This window comes from Anopheles funestus, chromosome 2RL (assembly GCF_943734845.2).
Source record: "Anopheles funestus chromosome 2RL, idAnoFuneDA-416_04, whole genome shotgun sequence".
NCBI classification, from domain to species: domain Eukaryota; kingdom Metazoa; phylum Arthropoda; class Insecta; order Diptera; family Culicidae; genus Anopheles; species Anopheles funestus.
The window spans coordinates 51,470,175-51,493,024 of NC_064598.1; the positions used below are offsets into that span (position 1 = coordinate 51,470,175).

The 22,850-nt window shown below is 41.1% G+C and overlaps 1 protein-coding gene across 1 annotated transcript in view; it reads left to right on the forward strand.

The window, feature by feature from the left end:
* The window catches only part of LOC125762266 (uncharacterized), a 37,538-nt gene that overhangs the window by 10,066 nt on the left and 4,622 nt on the right, over nucleotides 1-22,850 (forward strand). The window contains exons 2-7 of the mRNA XM_049424151.1: nucleotides 19,946-20,052; nucleotides 20,137-20,325; nucleotides 20,404-20,591; nucleotides 20,675-20,798; nucleotides 20,908-22,453; nucleotides 22,536-22,671. Coding sequence (XP_049280108.1) covers nucleotides 19,946-20,052; nucleotides 20,137-20,325; nucleotides 20,404-20,591; nucleotides 20,675-20,798; nucleotides 20,908-22,453; nucleotides 22,536-22,671 — 2,290 coding nt within the window. The remainder of the gene's footprint in view (nucleotides 1-19,945; nucleotides 20,053-20,136; nucleotides 20,326-20,403; nucleotides 20,592-20,674; nucleotides 20,799-20,907; nucleotides 22,454-22,535; nucleotides 22,672-22,850) is intronic.

A 22,850-nucleotide genomic window follows, 5' to 3' on the forward strand; every position in this document is an offset into this window, starting at 1 on the left:
GTTTCGGTAGTGTTCAACATTACTCGTGTTGCAAAAATGGATATGCCTACTTGATAACTCCCGTAGGAAAAACAGAAAAGAACTCATAATATTGGCCAGAGGCCACCTAGCGAAACGAAAAATAGCGGTAAACCTATTCTAATACCTAACGAACGTTCAGCGCAAATTTCATACAAATCGGTGCAGCCGTTTAAGAGGAGTATGCACACTAACACCGCGACACGAGAATTTTATATATATAGATAGCAAAAATTCCATAGATCCATAATTTGTGAGACCTTTGTAACTTTTGGTTTTTCTTTTGGTGAGCTACGAGTGGTGGACAAGATCATTAGTACAAAAAAATGTATATATTGTCGGTAATGCACATCTCAACAACAGGCCTGATCTCTCTGTCAATTGGTTCTTTCATATTAATGACGACTTGGTACGTCTTTACCCAAAGGAGGTTTCTCTCTATATTTTCATCCCACGCTTGTTGCATGTGCGAATGCATCACTTGTTGATGTTTGCTCGCAATGCTTCTAAACGATCGTAATGCTTGGGACTGAAAATAATTGTGAGAAGATCACGATCACGAGGCGGATATTATTTTTTTTTTAATGCATCTACATCCTTACATCAAAATGCTGCCTTTTTACCAAACACATATGTCGGGTGTAATGTGTATAATTGAATAAATTATGCTTGATTAATGGGGCACAATGTAGGGGATCGGCCGGTATGGTCGAAGCACACCATGAAAAAGATGAGTACTGCAATGGTACCATACGAGCACACATCCGCCCTGTTGTGCTGCAGGGTATATGTTTAAGATCAACAGCACGTCGAAAGTGGGAGGAAATCCAAATCCACACCAGTGTAAAGTGTTAATAAACAAAGCCCTCATCTGCTTCGTGCCTACATTTCTTGGCAAATGATGTGTATATGTTTAGGGATCGTGTTTAAGATGGAACGTTACTGCATCGATGCACATCTCCAAAAAAAAAATGAAATGTTTTCTGCCACCTAACCTAACTCCATCTTTCCAAACCATCTCGTGCCCAAACGTTGAGTACGTGCGTACGTGTGCGTTATTGTTTCTGCGCCTTATCAACATTTCGCTTTTCTGTGATGAAAAATACGATGGAATTGATGAGTGTGTGCGTATGTTTTCCACTTGCCAAATTTCACCCGCTGCCAAAAAAAAGAATCATTTTCATCCATGGTAAACAATTCGTGGAATTTTCAACAGGCGCACAACCATTCCTTATGCGGCTGTCGCGCGGCCCCATTCGATCATCCTTTCCCTTTGCTTTTCGTTGCGTGACCTTCGATGCGTGCAGGACAAAGGAGTTCGACCGCAAACGCTCAAAATGCTCGGATGATGGGACCGATTTTGAGGGCACTACGTATCTGTGGATTTTGTTTTATTTTTTTGACGTCAGGGCTTCTGCTTTAATTCCATATCCAGTTTCTTGCGTTTTTGTTTTTTGCTTCTTTGCAGCTTGTCGATTTCTCTTATAATCTTTGCGAACAAAAAATAATATAAAAATAAACTGATCGTTAATGTCATCTACATGTAGTGGGGAAGGATGAGCAGCGAATGAAAGCATTTTCTTTTAATTTTTAACGAACCGTTTCGATGATTTTTTTTCTTCTTCTTGGCAAGTTGCCCCTATTCCGGTCGCGTATGAGATGGAAATGGGTTCTCTCCACTTTGGTGGGCGTTATATTTTCGATGTTTCATATTTTTTTATGCGACTACTTTACGTTTCATGTAACATGACTTCTGTTCCAGGGGCGGTTTGCCCCATTTCCATTGCCTTAAATATTGCAGGAGTGATCGCAACGGTGTGAGATTGTGAATACGGCCCATTGTTTTTTTTTCGTTTCGTTTTCATCTTTAGTTTTATGTATCCTTCCTGTAGAATTATTGAAAAAAAAACTATGGGATTTTTGAAAAAACTGAAATTTGTTTGATAACCACTTGAAGGTATGTTTAGAGATGTCTTAAATCAATTTACAGGGCTTTCGAGTTCATTTGATAAAATTTCAACCATTTCTAGATTGTTTGCAAATTGAAGTGGAAAATGTAGAGGAAGATGCGGCTATTTTCTACCTTTCTGGATCTTCAATGTGACATAATTGTCATTTCGCTGTATATTTCCATTATGTGAATTAAGCCCCAGAACCTATTTCCACATCTACCCCTCTATATTCTACTTTTACCTTGAAAAACAAAAAAATAATTCAGAACAGGTTCCATCTTTGAGGTCTTTCGTGGCTCAAGGTAGAGAGATTACGCTTTAAGATGGTATCTGTCAAACAATCGTACAAACATCAAACGATTAATTGAAACAAGGTTGTCTCATCCTCAACGATTTGGTCTCATTTTCTGGAAGTATGTCCAAAATTAAGTCAGAGCATTGCACAGAATCGATAATAATTTGATTTCACATCGACCTTTTATTCTACATCTATCGCTGCATTTTTAGTTCAACTGATAAACAATGAGAAATTGGTTCCATCTTCAACTCGAAACCCTTGTAATAAGAATAATTGCATCGTGGTTCTTTCTAAGTTTTTCTTCTTAATTCTTGTTTTTATTCCTTGAACATATTTCTTTAACAAATAACACCAATTTATCGAATGATCTTGTTAAACTACTTGTATTGAGCGATGGATTAAAAGGCCATAAAACTATAACCATTTCCTACACTTTACTCTACCCGTCTTCAATTGGGGTGTGAGGATGGGAAACTTAAATTTGGACAATGTTCTCAACTGATTGTCAGATTTCAAGGAATGTTGTACGCATTCTCGCAATAACAATCTCACCAAGGCCGATCGTACGCATTCGTTAGGTTTTGCTTCACTCGTTTAATCAAATTAAATCGCTCGAAACTGCTTCACATCGCTCAATACGCACGCACAGTGTGTGCGCTCTTGGTAGCAGTACAGCATAAGTGCAGCATAAACCGTCGTTCACCAGAAACACTGACCAAGGCAACTGATCACAGTGCGCAGCGTTTGCAAACGATCAAGTCAAGTCACACAATTGTTGCACTCACTCTACTTCGTGTGAAGTAGCGATGGTACGATCGTCATTCGTTTCCGGTTGATAAATGTTAAAACGGAACCGTACCGATAGTGGTGTTCCGTTGCCGTAATAGGAAACTCCGCGTCCGACAAGATTCGAAGGTTTGCGCTGGTTCAATAAAAGGGGGCTTGGGGAAGAAAAATAAATAACAAAAATCACACACGATTGGTTAGGTGCGAAGCTTATTGCATAATTGATGAACTACGAAAAATAAGAAAAAAATAACAGTATGAAAGCGGACTGGGGTGGGCTATGCTTGCCCACCGAAAGGAAGTGATAAGACGTTCGGCTGCGCTGTATTTTGTTTGCCGCCGCCGATGCGGAAGAAAAGAAACTGGCTGTTGCTGATGGCCGCTAGAGCATGACCCGATCGGTCTCGGTGGAATTGTGCGGAAATAATTCCACCACTACTTGGCGAAATATCCGCTATGCCGTTAGCAAAAAATATGTGTATATAATTTTTTTTTACTAAAATAAAAAAAATTATGGAAATTTAAAAATCTTATTTCCTGTTTAATGAAACAAAACTAAAAAATGTGTTTTTGTAACTCATCATAATAACAAATTATGCTCTTTGTGAATGCAGTTGTGTTCGATTCTTCCTGTTCTGGTTTTTGGAGCTACAAAATTTGTCGCATTTGAATTACCACCCTTTTGTTTTTTTTGCTAAGCTGTGTGACAGCTTGATTACCTTGAAGTCAAGGATATTCACAGGTCTTCACAGTATTCAGTTACCTTCCTTCGTAATAGAAAATCTAACTTTTGAAATTCTTCATCTTGATACAATGATCTTGACTTGACTTATGTTAGATTCAGTCTAATGTTGGATGGGTTTCAGTTCCGGCGCTGTCTTGTAAAGATGTAAAGATAACGGTTGAGGATTTCTTCGGAACTCAAAATCGAAGACACTCACAAGGAATTTTGAGTGATTTGCTTATTTCCTCAAAACGAACATCTGCAAAAGTCTTGAAAATGTTTGAGACCAGTTTGGGGAGTTCACTTTGACAGGTTCGGCAGTGTGTATGAACGTTGTATAAAAGCTTTATTTCACAATTGAAACTTTTTAACCAAAGTCCAAACCAATTGTTGAACATTGTTCCTTAACCTAATAAAACATTTATTTATGTTTTTATTCTTAAATTAAATAAAATTCTTTAAAATTTGAATTGTCATATTTTCCTTAACATAGAAACAAATACTCAATTACCCAAAGAATTTCTTGGCATTCGTCACATTGTGTATTGTCATTGATGAAAAGAGAAGAAGCAAGGCCACCGTGAGTGATAGTTTGAGAGACAAAATTTGAAGTTTTTTGAGGAATTTAAGTGGCTGAGGAAGTTTGAGGAATCAGCTGTGGCCATGATCAGCTGTAATGGCCCTGCGGCTATAGCCTCCACTATCACTAAACCACCAAATCATCCGGAGAAGCTTTGATTCAGTCGAGCATTTGTGGCGTATTATTGTGTAATGAAAAATATTGTGATGCAGCTACAAACGTACTTTATCACTTGCATAGCTGAAAGCCAACAGAAAAAGCAAAAGACATATAATTAGGTGTGCATTTTAATGTCTTCGTTTCTATTACCTCCAAGCACGTATAAAAGCAGAGATAAGGACACTGACACTTTACCACTCATTTGCTCAACGAAAAGCTAACAACACAAAGCTTATCTTTGGGATGGTGCAAGCGAAAATAAAACACTGAGCAAACGTCGTTCAGCAGTCGCGATCGCAATGACACGTTTAATACCGCTCGCCGACTTCATCAACCAGCATTATAGGGGCTTGACCGGTGTGGCAATGGCAGCTTTCTTTACTTTCACACACAGCACACTAATCTGCTGAAAGCATGTGCCGATTGCGTATGCGATCGATGTGCCGACGGTGCATCGTTGACAAGTTTTTCTTTTCCTTTGGCTGTCGATTGGTGGGTTTTTCACGTGCCACACTTAGCGGTAGACAACGATCGTGGTCGCAAATGAATCCTTTTAGAAATCACGCTTTTTTAAATACTTTCTCAACACCATACATATTCAATCCTGTGCTGTGTGCAGTGACACCATTTTCATATAGATAGCATATGGAGCCGGTTGGGCTTATCCGGCAGGCGGATATAAAGCATGTTAAAGTTTTTCCAAACCATAAGCAATAAATTTAGATTTTTTTCTAGTTGAAAAACATATAATTAAAAACATTATGAATTTAAAAAATGGCTGATTTTGTGAAATATTTCTTTGATTCGAACATTTGACATAAAAACATGTTGAATAATTTAATGTTTTTTTTTTCATTATTTCATTATTTCATTTTTTTGTTGCCACACCGAAGGACATGGCAGTTCATCATTAATTATTCCCATTATCCGGTTCGTCTATGTCTATTACTTAGTTTCCTAACGGTAATCCTAATAGTTCAAATAATAGTGCTTCTTATGAATATCCCATCCCATTAGATGCATTAATTATTTAGTGCATTTAATCTAACCTTTGCATGATTCAACTTAATCACTCTATGGAAGTTAAAGCTTAAACGAGCTTAAACAAAGAATGCTACGTAGTTTTAGTACCAAAAACAAAATCCACGCTAGTAGTCCATGTGAGATAATCTACCGTTGAGCATCAATTAGGGCAAACGACAACGACGGGAACGGCTTTTCAGCATAAAACTCAAGTCACCAGCAATCGATCGGCCTCTCTCAGACAACTCTCACTTGGTCACATTTTTTGAATGCACAGCTCGACGACGATCATCTTCCCCGATCCACATAGCTGCCACATTCCCGTTAATGCTGTGCGCAAGTAATTTGTATCACCAATAAATTCCTCAAACTCCTTGTGTGCTGGTGTATTCTCCATCTATTTCCTTCATCCGGGCATTGGTTCTGCTTTGGAAAAGGTGGACCTATAAGTAAAGTGGGCTGTTTTTCAAAGCCTCACCATTAAATTCCGGATGTGGGAAAGCAAATAGCCTGTCCAATCGGAACAGGTTACCGCCAGGAAATGGAAACGTGCGGGAAAGTCACGGAGTGTTATCGGATGCAATGGGTCTTATGCTACCTACATATTCGCTATCGCCGATCCGTCCTCTTTCTAGGACGCGTTTGCATGTGTGTATCGCTATTCTCAATTCAATCGGATTTTAAATCTCACATGACCTCAGAACGTTCTGTTTGGGAAGAGTGTGCGGCACACTTAGAATGGTAGCATAAATTTACCTGCGAGTGTTCTCGTGAGGTTTTTGCGTTGGTGGGTAACGAAATTTAAATTTAGCTAAAGAAAACGAACGATCGCCGCAAGCAGAAAACTATTCTATTAACCCTTAAGAAAGCAACGCTACATAAAAAAGGGCGTTTACGATTAAGATTACACAAAAATGCAATTAATTTAGTTTATTTTGTGTGTTGTTTTTTGAAAAACAAAATTGAATAATATTTTTATACTACTACATATTATTCTACAGTGACTAGAATGCGCTGTGAAGGGTTTGGAAAAACTCATGCAAAGGAGAAACCTCGAGTAGTAATAAATAGTCATGCGTGAAATTAAAATGTCTGTGCTAAGGAATTCACTGCAAAGAATGTTAGAAGAAGATATGATTGAAATATTTCTAAACAAAAACACGCAAAAATACGACTAAGAAGTTGTTTTTATGCCAGTAGAACCGAAGTTGGGAAAAGTTGCTTATGTTCGTTCGTTCATTCCACTGTGATTGAGAAGTTTTATAGCAAATAAGAAGGAAAAGCCATAAAATCCGTATGCTGGTTAAGTGGTATCCCCATCTACCGACTATTTCTTGGAAGACACGACCACCTTGAAAGGTGACGAACATTCCATCGATACTTCCATTTCCCCGGGCCCTGGTTCGGAAGCGGAACCATCATCCTTTCGATAATCTTCCTTCTGTGTGAAGTGTCACTTGATTGAACGAGAGTGAAAAGCCAACAAAAAAAATCACTTTCGAGACCGATTTCCCTTCAATCCAAATAGTCACTCGTTGCTGTGCTACACGCGTCACACGACAGGGTCACCCAGTAGCAGCACCGTACACTGAATGGACGCAATGTGAACTCGTGGAAATTCAAGCGAAAGTAAGTGAAAAGAAATGGATACTTTACATCCATTTTCCTCCCCAAAAAGAGAGTGAGAAAGAGCGGGTGAAGAACGAACGTTGGGGGATGGTGATGAACCCGGTGAGAAGCGAACGAGAAAAATGTGTTTTTCCACGGCAAGGAAAATGGAAGCAAATGCTCTATTGAAAGTGAATGCCAAAGGCACCTGCTAAACCGACACCATTATACACAGTTCAGCGGTAAGTGTTGGAAGCAAGAGAAAAACCAAAATGAAAAGTAAAAATGAATGTTGTGTTGTGTGTAAAAAAAATCAAGGAAAACCTAACTCAAAAATGCCAACGCGTGTGTTTCTAAAACCTTTTTTTGTTGCTTCCATTCCCTACAAAAGCTACACACGGACAGGCAACTCTACAGGAAAAAAGTAAATATTGTTGGTTAGAATACAGCTTTCCACTCGAAGTTGGTGGGATCTTTTCTAACTCTGTATCGTCTTCGGCTTGGTGGAAGGTGTGGGCCATGGTCATGTTTCAAGTTGCATTGCCAAACACAAAAGGCGCCATATTCTGTGCGGCCGTTCGTGCCTTTTGTGTCGTCGGTTGCTTACCAAGCAGGCAAAACCAGAAACATACCAAAAGTAGGACCATCGTTCGTATTTTGTCTGCATCGAAGAAGAACCATCAACAGAAACGCTTTTCATTTGCTATCAGTTTGTGCTGAGGTCACTCGTAGTTGGGACTTTGTTCTTATTCTATATTTCCACCAACGGACTGACGACACACTGGCACCATCGTAAAAATCGTTTAGCAAAGGTGTGCTCGTTTGTAAGTGAGTGCAAGCAACTCTTTGTCCTTAGTGGTGCGCAAAGCGGTTAAAGAAAAAGGTAAAAGAAGAACAAAAGAGTAAAATTGTACAATGACAACAGATCATGTCTTCAAGACTATAAGAGTTTTGTATCCTTTATCACTTGCGAATATATGCGGGAATAAAACCGCAACTATTTGTAGCAATCGCGGGAAACAATGTGTCATCCTTTAATTGTGCGGGTCTTCTTTCACTCTGCATCACTTCCTTTACCGCGACTTTAAACGATCGTGCGATGGAAGCTTATGACATAGTATGTGCGTATATACTCTGGACCCGGTTCTACTGTAGATTGGCTTTGTCTGGCGCTGTTTCGCTTGCACCTTGAAACAATTAAGTCTCATTTAATGGGCCGCGTTTTGTTGGATTGGTCGTAACGATTATAGTGATGATGTGGAGAAGGTTATTATCATTTCAGCCAGCCCGGGATGGCAAACTAATGATGGAACAATATTAGCAAGACTTGTCACAAAACGAATGTTGGTAGTACGTACGTACAAAGGGAAGTTAGCTAAGTTTCAATTGTGCTTTGTTGGTTCACGATCAACAGCTGCAAAAGTCTGCTGTTTTTACAATCATTCGTACAATCATCGATACGTACCGTGTTTATTGGTTTAAAAAGTCTCCGAACCATCGTAAGATGAACGAGCCAATGAATTGGTAACAGAATTCTTGCTAGTCCACAGCATGAATCACGACTTTACCGGTCGTGCAACGAGAAAAGGAGGCCAACAGAAAGCATAAATTCCTCCGCTTCCATCGCCCGGTTGTTCCCTTCCTACCAAGATACGCTGGCTACAACGTGAGTACTGCAGAATACAGCATAGAATAGAATCAATCGAGTTGATCGAGTGTGTATCTCTTGCAATGGGCGCCAACTCGCAGTAAAGGATTCGTTTCTGATTCGGAAACATGGCATATACTGTAAGTGACTCCGCAGACTGCAGCATGCACAACCGTGGCAAGATGCAAAAGTTATTTATAGCTTGGTTACGATTGGGTATGGCCAACCCCAATCCGTGGTCGTCTCTAGCGGTCGGGGCTATTGACCGGACGCAATTATAGACCCACACACACACAAACGGTGTGTGGTTTCGCCATTTTTTCTGACAATAAAATTGTAAATAATAGTGTTTTTTTAAAGTAATATTGCTTGACCTAATTAAGGTAGTAATAGTTTTTATTTAACTAGAACTGAGACCTAATTACGTCTGCATAACTCTTAAGTATAACAAATTGAAGGGACTACAAAAAATATGTTAAGACATAAAGTTTCAAGAATCTGTGAGTATCTTAGGTTATACCTTAAATAAAATATAGTGGAATGCTAATTACCCGGGTATTGGATTATTTGTGCAGCTCAGAAATAACGCTTATAAATGCAATATAAGGGTAATACAAGGTTTCTATCCTTGTGCGTATGAATAAACAACGTTACACTGTAATATAATTTTCCTCATGTCCTTAGAACCTGGTTCTTGTCTGGTTCTTGTATTCCATATAATCGTTTATTTGAAAAGAGTTATCACCTAGAACGATAATTCTGAAGAGATTTGATACCAATCCTGTCGTGCGAAGATCGTCACCGGTACCACTAAACCACTAGACTGACTCCACAAATGAACACGTTTAAACTGGTAAACATCTCATTTAATCTGTGTACGGTACTGATAACAGCTTCCATAATACGACACCCCAAGAGGTCATCCAATCGATGGGGCCACGTTCGGCCAAACGCCCGCTCAAACGATCGTCGAATTCATGCCTGTCTATCTGCAACGTTACAAACAAAATTACGCTTTTATGCTCATTGAATGCAGTGTGCCTGGCGCCCATCATCCGCATGGTCCTCCTGGCGCCTCTGCTCATGGCGTCGTAAACGTCGGACACGTCGGACGCAAAATTGGAGCAAAGTGTGAACTCACTTAAAACCAATTCCAATCCCCAACTGCTCTGCCAGGCGGCTGACATCACTCATCGCTAGCCAGATCTTTGTTGTTTTGTTTTTGGCTCTTCATTTTCGTCCAGTTGGATCATTTTATGCGTGAACACAGCATGGAACGGCAACTACTCACACTACACGGTAAACCCTTGGGTAGATACTCTTTTTTTTGAAGGTGGGAAGTTGCACTTCGGGAAAAATATTTGTCATTATTCCGTATCTGAGAAAATATCAGCCAACATAGGGCAATTGTTACTACCTACTTTAACTCCTTCAGATAGACAAAACAGCCTCCACATCGGCTGTTTGTTTCTCATCGTTTAATTGTCGAATTATTCCGATTGTTGGGAACTCCTCGCATATCTCCCGATTTATGCTACTCCCCGAAGGGTTGAGCTTTCATCGTCTATGTTTGTGGCAGTATGAGAGTAAAACAAAAATCATAAAAGGGGAAAACTGAAAGGTTCATGGTCACGGCTGCCGTAGCCATATCGATGACAAACAAGGCGGACCAATTTGACCACGAACATTTGCTGAAAAACGGTCACTGATGGAGCACAGCAAACACACCCATATTATCCGGACACAAAAAAAAACTCGCGGACGGAGCTGCACGTCCGTAGCTACGGAAGATTGAACTTAACCTCAACGTCATGCACAGAGCAATGATTGACGGTTGGCGTAGTACGCTGAGAGACTTTCGCTCAAGTCACTAAAGTCACACAGAGTCGTCAGACATCTTGTACAGTCTTTTGAACTCGTTTTTCCGATGCACAGAATTAAGGGAAAACACTGTGCAGCTCGTTCAAGTGGAAACGACGATGTCTCAATTGAGATACGCCTTTTTTATGATGATCATCGACAACAATTGTCGTTCGAAGTGCACTTCGGGGCGAGGATATTGTCACGTCGTGGAGATGGGATGATGACTGAAGGGAGAGTGACTTATCGAGGAGAGGAAGAAGACATTCGATAGATAGATTGTGGATAATGGCTGGTGGTAGTCATCAGCGGGCAAAAAATGGCACCAAAGATGACAGAGAACGTCGAAAGGCAAACGACCAATGCCGGGAACGTGACGATTTTATAATGAAATTGAGATCCACGAGTAGGATTTCGACACTAGTGCATGCGAGTTGGTAGCAATGCTTGTCACGAAATGGCGAAGAAGGATTGGATATCATTATTTCAAACATGATTTGGCTATTATGTTAATAGATTTTTATACAAGTTTCGTGCAGTTACAGATGCTTCTTATGCATTAAATTCTCTTATTACCGTTCAAATGAAAATTTTGACAGCATTATTAATACTCGGGTGCGAGTTTTCGGGGTGCGTTTAGTGTCGCTTAAATCTGTTAGCCATAAATAAAGAAACAATCGTTGCTTAGCGTGGTGTACACACAGTTCCTCCCTTCTTCAGGCTTCTAATGATTGCAGTCAAACCTGGCGTTTAAAGCCATTCGATAGATAGGTTTTGTGGATAGTCACACACTAAAAAGGCAAGACATCGCATACACTGTTCCGGAGGAAACGAAACGATAGTTATATTATTTTATTACTATCCTCGTCCTCTTCCTATCCGACACCGACTAATCCACCGGATTAGGGAGGATATGACGTAAGCTTTCACCTTCGGCGGCATGTCTCAAAAAAAAAAAACAATTTATTCCCTGACCAAACGCGACAGAACATTGGAAGCGACACGGTAATTACGGTTCTCTTCCGGAAACGCCGACAAAACTTTGGTGCGTTACGGGTTTATGGAAATTTTTGTTTGTAATCTCCAATCAACCGTGGACGGTTTTATTATTTATTTATTTTTGAAAGTTCATCGAACAATAACGCTAGTGTGACGACGTCGGTCCTAGGGTAGGTGTTATATTTTTCTTCGTTCGTTTGCAATAGTAAGAAAAGCATTTCAACCAGAAAAAACCTTTTCCATTGGAGGCTGACGCCGGATGGTTTATTTTCCTCCCGGTGTTATGGGTGGATCGATGCATGCGGACCCCAAACCTTTGTACGCTTTGAATACGTCTCGTTTCGTGTCACCGAATTGTAATGTAAATTCACGCCCCTGGCAAACATTATGGGCGGATTTCACGGAGGTTATATTTGTTTTGTTAGTTATGGGTTGGTAATTTAAAATGCTAAATAGTTAGGTCCTCCAGAAGGTAGCAAGATTGTGTGCGTGTAAATATGGATTTCTTTTTATTTATTTATATGTCATGGTTTGGAAATGTTTGTACAGAAAAAAATAATGTAGTATTTCTAATAATTTTTCTTTAAATATTATACTTGAACCCTTGTTAGATACTATATGGCTGCCAATATTTTGTTCCGACGACACTGTGCGGTCACGTGGAAACTAATGTCTCACCTACCATCTATTATAGCAACGGACAGTTCCACGTGGCTCCACCCCAACGAGCGCTCTCATCTACTTTGTTGAGAGAAAAACTTACCATGACTCATCGGGCAGCTCGGAAAAATGTGCACCTTTTGTGTTGCAGGCCGGAATGGCAACGATGTGTGTAATACGCTAGGGGGGTTAATTACGTTTATTGATTGCTATCTTTAGCCAACACGGTGAACGATGTATTTAAGCGATCCGTGGGAATGTAAATCGGTGATAAAAGTAAGAAGGGGAAAAATTATCTTTTCGCGATTAATCGAATAGTATGATATAATCTTGGCTTTAAACGTTGTAATTAGGCTAAAGGTTCTATTTGAGTTTGGAACTGATCATTTATAGTAAAATGTCTGGTTACCGAAGATGCATTTACATTCAGAAAGCTAAAGGAAATTTATAAGTTTAAGTTTTTATATTTGAAACATCTCCCGGAAATATATTGCACACGTAAACGTATTTTAAATTTAAAGAATGCTTAAACATTGAAGTGCAAATTTCAGCGACCCTACTTTCAAAATAATAACGAACAAGTATCTTCCACCCTGCACCTAAAAACAAACTGTTCCATAAATAATATTCCGGTCACACGGACGCATGCCATGTGTCTCTTGTTTAAGCCTCTTTTGCTTCTAAGCAAACAAAGATGTCGGCAGTTTTGGGACGAGGGTTATATTTTCGGCATACACATCCAATGTCTTGACATTCCTCTTGTCTTGCTCGGGCCGTAAAGTGTGTACCGATGGGATTTCGGACTTCCTTTTCGAAGAGTATGTTTTGCTTTCAAACATCCGGGAAATTCTATTGATACACCCAAACACACACCTGTCAATTAGTGGGATCTTGCAAACTGACTGTAGCTGTCCCTAAGGGTAGTTTGGTTTACACTTGCACTCTTCGTCATAAAGGTCTAATGCGTAAAGATTTAATTTCTTCCATTCCATTCTCTCGTTAGAACAACTAACCCGATGTATTCCACAAACGAAAATTGGAAATAATTTTCTTAAAAAAATCGTAGTTTCTGGCCGATCCAAACACAACAACTGTACGCCAAAACCTCTTACCTGGCATCTTTTCCAATGTTACTACGCCTATTCCAGCAGCATATCAGGTGGTATTGATCTTCAAATTTCACCTTCCTCATCCGCTTTGAGTAAAGAGCCCTAACCTCGACACCATACAGTATCATGTTTCCTCTTGGGATCTTTTTTTGTAATGTTCTTCCTTTTAGCTTCCATTGCTCGATATACCCGCCAAGGGCGTGTGCAAAAAAAAACCTTCTTTCTTATAATTATTTTGCACAAGAATTCGCTTCTGTTATACGAAACCCGTTGCACAGACACACCGAAGAACCGCGCTCTGTTTCAAACGCACGGACGACAAATAAGGAAACTTGCCACTTGGTGTTATTATCGTACACCTTTTGTACACCTTCAGACCTTTGGTTGCAGTGGAAAAGCTTCCCCACGCATCATGATTTCAATTGATGCGAACATTATTGATGTGTGTCCGGACGCGGGGGGGTTTGGAATTTATCGCCATAAAATACGGTTATTATCCGAGATGCAGTATTGCAGGTGGGAAGATGGTAACAAAAAACTAGAATATTCTTCACCATCTCCTAAGCAGGAACGTGATCTCTTTTGATTGCACAATTGCATCCCGATTACTATTCTCGATCGAAGATCGTGATGATGAAACACAGCTATCGATCAGATGAGCAAACAAATGCACTCAAATTCCAAGTGCTGCTCTCCGGCATTAGATCTGCTAGATCTACACGGTACGTGCATTTTTCCATTGAAGATTGAAGCTCCCGATCCCAAGTTCTTGAAGTGCATGTGATTTAGAATGTGTGTACTCAAAGCAAGAAAATACAGTGGATGATGATGGAGCAAATTTTCCCAAAATAGAATCACACTCAACATGGTACAAACATTTTGAGGGCAAATGTTTACTGCCACACGTACGCTGCAATGCCTCGGATGTAAAAACTTGCCCAGCTCTGAGTGGGGACTTTTGGGTTTGCCACCGTTGTTAAAAGGACTTTCTGCACCGAAAATGACCGAATTTACTCTTTTGGGTGTTGCCGGTGTTCTGGTCCGACATGCATATCTGTAAACCGATCCTTTTGAAGTTGCTTCTCATTAGTATCATTAAGCTAAGGTTGTGTGCTAGTGCTTGGGTCGTGTCACATTTAAACTCGTGGTTATGTACACGCGCACCAAAACAGGGCCTTCATTCTTGCGGATGTGCCACAACTCCTTTTATGGAGTGTAAGGGTAAGAACGAAATGTGAAATGTCGGTGGTTTTGCCACTTTTTTAATACGATTCTAAATGGATGAAGCCACCCATCACACCGTAAAGAAGAGGAACTATGATGCTGCCACAATCCGGTCCTTTTTGGTAGCTCTCGGTCATGATCTGCGCTCTTAGTGCCAGTCTTGCAGTTTCTTTGGACGTACCACAAAAGCCTCTAATGTCGAATCCCGTATATTGACAAAACCCATCAGAACAAGCCTCCGTTCTTTTCCTGCTCGAGACTGATGAAGACAGAGTTTGTTCGAGCTGCAACATACAGCTTTTGTTCCATATTTGGCGTAGGTTGAACTGCGGGAATGGTTTTGCTGGGGAGGAGCATCGTTTGTTGTGTAATGGTCTTACCCTTCGCCATGGGCCTACCGGCGCCCTGTTGGAGCCTTTCGCTGTGCCTGTGCTTTAATTGGGCTGTTCAAATCTCCTCGGTAGGAGTGCCGATTCCAAAGTCAAACGAAGACGGAGTTGGGTTTTATTTTGGTTTAGTTTGTATACCGACGTACAGTTTTAATGTCCACCACTCGGTTGATGGTAGTCTTCTAAGAGGCTTTAATATTATTACCTTAATTGATAAGAATAACCTTATTATACTATTCAAATTTCCTCTAAAAAAAAACTTTAAACTAAAATTTATTAAAACCCATTATTATTATTCAAAAATACTTTTAAAACCCATCACCGGTTTTCCAGCTCTATTTCCGTTATGATCTTCCAGTTTGCAATAACTGTTCGAGCGATAATTGATGAGCTGAACGGTGCGTGTTGGGGTCACAACGTTCCGTTCCGAGAACATGCTCACCATCCGTTGGCTCATTTGGCGCCGTTCGGATGCAGTTTGTGTGATGATTTGGATGCTGCTTCCAAGAACATTGACTCACACGCTGATGGTTTAGATAATTCTGTTGCGTAGGAGATCTTGATGATGAATTCAATTATAATTTACGTTAATTTATTCGTTCCAAATAAAATGAGCCTAAGCATGTTTTCTTATTCTATGTCAATTAGGATATAATAACATAAAACATCGATCTCTTGTACAAGAATAGTTTTTTAATGCTATTTATAAATTAATTTGATTGAATACAATTCTATTTAGGTCTTATTCTCGACTTTCCACTTCTTTGCGGCCTTAACTAGGTTTTGCCATTATTCGGACCTAAAATCATACTCACACACACACACACACTAGACAAACGAACAGAGCGTTGCAAATGTGTTCGACAAACGGCCAAAAAAAAACGGTTCCTCTTACGGTGTCCGTATGTTTATCTCCACTCCATTCCAAATTCGCCCGCAAAAGCACAAAATCTTTGGCCTCCCGGTATGTACTTTAAGCCCTCGCGTCCATTTCGCTTTTGTGTTAGTTCCCTGTGTGCGTTGGTTCAATTCAAGCCGCTTAAACATCCCGAAACACCGGGGCCGGTGCTACGGTTCGGCAAGATCGATAATTGGCTTTTAATTTCGCAGAATCGTCAGCGTGGGGCCAAATCCATTCGTGTACGGTGTCCCGCAAAACATTGGTGCCATACCGGAAAATCTATCAACGGAAAGGAAACGGCCCGTTGCTTTTTTCCGTGTCATGGAAGACGAAACCGGCAAACCGATTCGATTACGTTGACGGCACACAAAGAGAACGGAAGAGAGAGAGAGAGAGAGAGAGTCGCTAATTTTGCACGGTTTGCAAAAGTTCCGTTTTTGTTGTAGAATTGATTTCAATCGAAAACTACCCTCAAGCGAAATAAACCAAACCTTCGTTGGGGATGCTGTGAAGCCATTGCTGGAGGAGCAAAAAGTGCAAGAATGAAGGCTAATGACCCTACCCTCCAGTGAAGGGCACGATTAAGAAGTGTAAAATTTTTGGTTTGAATACAATCGGTGCTTTTTCTTTTTGCTTTGCGGCAATAAAATCGATTTCCTTTTTGGCTCGTAAACGCTAAGGTTGGCTTTGTAGGTCAAATGCTAATTTCATCTACCCTTAATCGACTTTTTTTGTGCAGCGCGTGCAATGTAAATTACTTTTCTTTTCGGGGGTACTGCAAAAGGTGGTTCCCGTTTCTCGCATTTTCTATTGGTATTTAACAAAGCGAAGAAAATAAACCAACTTAAATGAAGTGTAAAAAAAATTTGCTTACAAAAATCATATTTAAACAAATTTACGGAAATGTGTTTCCAATGCTAGCACATTGTTTATTGCCGATACGTTTATTGATTCGCAGAAACTACTGCTATCAGCAATATTTTATGGCTCAAAGGAAGCATCAAACGTTTACTAGCATCATAATCGTACACAATGAATAGCTGATGCGAAGGATCTGAGGTTATAAGCCACCCTTGACCTTCGGTGGACCACCCATCGTTGGAAATGCGATTTAGCACGCATCGTCAAACGTCCAATAAGCACAGAAAAAGTAAAATCAGCACCATGAAAGTAGTGTGCCAACACAATACAGTCTGATTACACCTTTATCAAATTCCGTCAATGGCAAATCAATCATTCGCCCATAGTTAGGCACAAATGCCGCAATGTTTAATCGAGTCAGTCCAAGTGCAAAATGTTGACACAGAGACAAACCCTGCATCGCGTTCAAATCACGGATGTTAATTACTCTTTACCAAGCACTTGTGCACTCATTCGCGGCACCATGTACGTGAAGTGTCACTACTTCCCAGCACACCCTGTTGCATAATCTGTCGCAAGATTTGCACCCAAGACCCAAGACTGCTTTTGCTGAAGAAAAACATAAGAATGGTACTCTTATATCCCACACCCTCGGATGCTTTCCAGATGGTGTCACTTGTGGCACCCACTTGACTGATGTTATCTAGTGTCTCGCCCCGAGCTAAGGCATGAATGATTAGCGCAACGAATTAGCAAACTGAGAAAACTGTGAAGCCGTAGAGTGTTACAAGTTCTGGAACGGTACAATAGCGTGGATTCATTTCCACCCCAGTGACAACTTCTTCGGCGTAGTTGGTAAATTGGCACATCCGCAGAGGCGAACTAATCGCTTCTTCTTTGTGAGTGGGATTTACTGTTTTGGAGTAGCAAACTGTTCGCATTACTCTGTGTCATATTACTCTTGATCGGAAATCGTAAAAATTTTCAACTATTTTGAATATTTTTTTGAACAAAACTTTATAATATAAGGCCTTTGAGATGAAATGGTGAATTTTGAGCCATTTTTGGTTTATTTTCAAGTTGAACTAGAATATGTGAAAGTAGATGTCGAATTTCTAATTTATTTCTCAAGTTTTTGGCAACTAGAAACGTATTTGGATAAAGCTTTCTCAGCTTATGGATTCGCAAAGCTATTCGACGTTTATAAATTTATTTTTTTCGTGTTTGTAAATATTAATTATAATTATACATCATGATCCATGATACAGCTTATCAGCTGGGAAAGTTATGGACAGAATCAATTTAATGTTGAAAAAAATTTGGGTAAAAATTGCTCATGCACCACTCATTTTTCACTTCAACTTGAACAGAATCGTGACATGATTCCAATTTTTTACCCTTTTTAAAATGTTTTCTCAATTCTCCTCCAATTTTTTTTCCAATTTATTCGACTAGTTGTACAAACCTTTGTTATATTGTTTCTTTGAATATACGTTAATATCCGTGCAACAATTTGCTGGAACAATTCTTCACATCTCACAAGGTTTTATAGCTGAAGTGATTAAAAGTTGGGATCGTTTCATTTAGTTTTGCACATTCAAGATGAACAACTAATGGTGTATTTGATATATTTGTTACTTTCTCGAGCTTTAGCAAGTTGAACTTGGTTTGTTTTTCAAATCAATGGAAAAAAATCACTTCATATAAATAGCTTGACCGCAATTTCACGTACAATAAATAATATTGTAAAAAATAATCTTTAGCTATTTAGTGTTGGAATTATAAGTGTAAGGTAAATTTAAGGCGTCTTCTATCAAACTATTGGTGAGATAATGAATAGTGGTTTGAAACCAGTTAAATTATAACGAAGAAGTTCTTTTGATCTGTTGATATACCAAACGAACTTACAGAGGGAAGTTCTTGTAAATCTTGCATGTCAATGCAAATCTGAAGTTAATGTATATAAAATTATAAAATAAATTTACGTAAAAGAGAATCCATCATAGACCCCTTTCGCAGTTAAGACTTGATAAATGTTGAATGAAGTTAGTCTTAAAAGAAACCTTCACGTGTAGGCGTCCATACGTTGGTCTCGAGTCAGTGGATCCGTTAAGCGTCTTGCAATTCCGTAACTGGCAACTTTTTTCTCGCTTTCCTGCTGGAAGTTCGTCTTGTTGCAAGAAGACCTCATGCCATGTCTAATCTGAAAAACGGTTTCTTAATTTCATCGGGTATGCTTTTTTTCGTGGATTATTGCTTGGTTCCTCTCACGAATCAAGGTGGCAAGGCGAGTCGGTAGGTTCGGACGCTTCAGAGGAGCATAAACGTTGGCCCACGTACTTCACTGCACCTTTGTCACACAAACACACAGCCATATTAACAGCTTTAAACGCCCGTCATTAGTATCTCGGGCCCGCCGTTCCCGGTGTTGTGGTTCTTTTGCGGCGTTGCATCTCGGGTAGACTGACCCAAATCCGTACCGGGCACTTTCTTTTGCTTGGACGCATTTTTTCCCCCACTTGCAGTACACCTTTTGGCGTACAGTAGAACTAGTTTCAGAGCAGGGAACGCGAGCTAATATACGTTTCGAGCTGACGTGAAATAAAAGGCAAGAGCAACACATATTTTTGTTTGCTTTTGAATGCACGTGTGAGCACTTGTTGGAGCTTTTCCTCTTTTTTTTTGGCGTCGTGTACAACTGCTGGAAGCTGCTGTCCATGTGCGATGCTACAAAAAGGGGTTATAAGATCATTTGAGTTGTTTGTTACGACCGTACCTACATGTTTTCGTACTCAAACCGAAGACGATAAAGATTTTACAAGCACAGATCCGATTGTTTTTAAGAGAAGGAAAACAAACACGGTGTACCGTGTATGTATCTTTCTCAGTTAATAAATCCAACTTTATGATACGTATAGTGCAGGAGCTTAATGGCGCCATAATTTCTACGTGAAGTCGTATTTTGTTCAATAAAATGGTTGGCGCTGATGGTAAGGAGAAGACACTAGCCGCTGATTGTACGAAACTTGTCTGTATCAGGAAAAATGTTTAGAAAGCATAGAAATTGAACATCACATCCAACTCACCAGTCTCAGCTTTATGGCATCTCTATTGAAACCATTTCCTTTCGTTATTTCAACTTGCAGATGAGCATCGATTTCATCCTTCCAAAGAATTCTCACACTATGGTAGAATAACGCCCCAGCTGCAACATGGCCGGCATAAGCGATCCTTAACAGACACACGCGAAGAGGTAAGCTTCAATAGGATGTGAGAATTCCCTTGACGAATTCAATGTTGTAATGTATTTTTGGTTTATTTTTTCACCACTCTATAGAACGGGCTTCACGCGTCGCATTTAACATTAAGTTATACATTAAACGAAGCTGATGTGATATTAGATTTACAACTAAACAAACGGCTTTTACCGGACGGACACTTTCTTAGCTATCAGCTGCCGAACAGTACTGGCAAACAAGTCGTACGATACAACCGTCCGGAGGAGGTGGATCTTTGCCATTATCAGGTATGTAGCAATGGTTAGAAAACACCCCGGTGCCGGATATATCTTCATATCCACATTCGGTTTCGTTTGATCATTCAGGGCAAGATACGCGGCAAACCCGACTCTAGGGTGGCAATTTCAACGTGCGGTGAGACGGCAGGCATTAGAGGCATGATCATCGATACCGACGATACGTATTATATCGAAAGTCCACCGGCGACTGTAAAAAGCCACGGTACTAACAACGAAACGGCAAGGATCGACCTTGGTGAACACTTTATTTATCGGTAAGTCGCAAAGCTTGCTCAACGGTCTGGTTTTATCTAATGCACTTCATACTGCTTTCTTGCTGCACCCCCATTATAATCAGACACGCAGATTTAGTTCCCGCTGGACCGAATGGTGGAGGTCACCGATGTAGCTACGCGGGAGGACACATCAACGCAACCCACGATCCAGAGCTGTACCAGCAACATATGGCAGCAACACCGAAGGTACGTAGCGCTTGTGTGTTTGATTGGATTAGCTTGCAATTTATTGGACACATAAAGTTGATGGTGGAATGACAATTTATTGATTCACTTTTCCCTTACCTTTTTTCAGCGCGAGAAACGTGCCACTTCGTCCGGCTCGTCTTCGCCCAAGATCCGCGGTCCGTACAATGCGAATAAGTACTCGAGCTACGTCGAGCTGGTGATCGTGGTGGACAATAAGATGTTCAAGACGATGCGTGAAAATTTCAAAGCCGTCCAGCAGTACTGTAAGGATATAACGAACATCATCAACGCACTGTACGAACCGCTGAACATCTTTGTCGGGTTGGTCGGTGTGGTTGTCTGGAACGAGGGTGACGAGATCGAGCTGTCAAAGGATGGCGAGGTGACGCTGAAAAACTTTCTGCACTACCGCAAGAAAACGCTCATGAAGGATCATCCGAATGATAACGCGCAGCTCTTTACGAAGGAACACTTTGACGGTGGTGTCGTAGGCAAAGCACTGAAAGGACCGATCTGTACGTACGAGTTCTCCGGCGGTGTGGAGATGTATCACAGCGAGATCATCGGTGTGCAGGCGACGACGGTTGCGCACGAGATGGGTCACAACTTCGGCATGGAGCATGATACGGCCGATTGCGAATGTCCGGAGGAACGGTGCATCATGTCCGCATCCAGCTCGTCAATTGCACCGAAGCACTGGAGCCGCTGCTCGATCGATCAGCTAAGTCTAGCGTTTCATCACGGCATGAACTACTGCTTGATGAACAAACCGGAGAGTCTTTTCGATTCGCCCGTCTGTGGCAATGGGTTTGTGGAAGCGGGCGAACAGTGCGACTGTGGGCTGCCAGACTACTGTGACAATTCGTGTTGCGATCCGCGCACCTGCATGCTCCACTCGAACGCATCCTGCGCGACGGGTGAATGTTGCGACTTGCGGACGTGCAAACCGATGGTGGGTGGTACGGTTTGCCGACAGGCGGACGGTGAGTGTGATCTGCCCGAGTACTGTTCCGGTGAATCCGAGTACTGTCCGGGTGATGTGTTTAAGCGCGATACGGAAATTTGTGACAATGGCAAAGCGTTCTGTTACCGCGGTACATGCCGCTCACAGAATGACCAGTGCCGATTGCTCTGGGGTCCGACCGGGAAATCGTCCGAGCAATGCTACGTTAAGAATGAGGACGGTAGCAGACATGGAAACTGTGGTTACAATCGAGTGAAAAACGAATACGTCAAGTGTGACGAAGCGGACGTACACTGTGGGATGCTTCACTGTCGCCATTTAAACGAAAGGCTCGAGTTCGGTATGGAATCGGTGGCAATACTGTCGCATAGCTTCATGACGTACAACGGTAGTGTAATACCGTGCCGGACCGCAATCGTCGATCTTGGGTTGCAGAAGGTAGATCCGGGCCTTACGCCAGACGGTGCCAAATGTGGCGAGGGAAAGATGTGCCTCAATCAGATGTGCATGTCGGTGGAGAAGCTGAGGGCCAGCGGTAGTGGTGCCGCATGTCCGGAAAATTGTAACGGCAAGGGTGTGTGCAATAGCGAGGGTCACTGTCATTGCGAGTCCGGCTTTGCGCCGCCACTTTGTAACCTTCCGGGGCACGGAGGATCACTCGACAGTGGACCAGCAACCGATCCAAATGGTAATGAATGGAAACAGTGTAAAAGTAAAAAACCAAACACGAGCAATTTAAATTATCATTCTTATTCTGTCTTTGTTTGCAGCTACCGCTGGATTCCGTCGCTTGATGTACATTTTCTTCTGTGGTGTTGTGCCAGTATGCACCATCTTCGCCTTCGTCGTATACTATCTACGCAATGGGCATACCTTCAATGGCAAACGCAAACCGCCACCGAATGCGTACGTACCGCGACAGTCGGCACTTGTCGCTTCGTTTTCTAATTCTCGCACTGCCCTTTCGTCGTTCGGTGCCAGCAGTAGCGGTGATGGTGATGGTCAATTTGTTTTCACCGCAGCGCACCATTCGCAGTCCCGTGATAGACGTGTACCGTTGATCGGTGAAGTACAGCTAGTTTCGA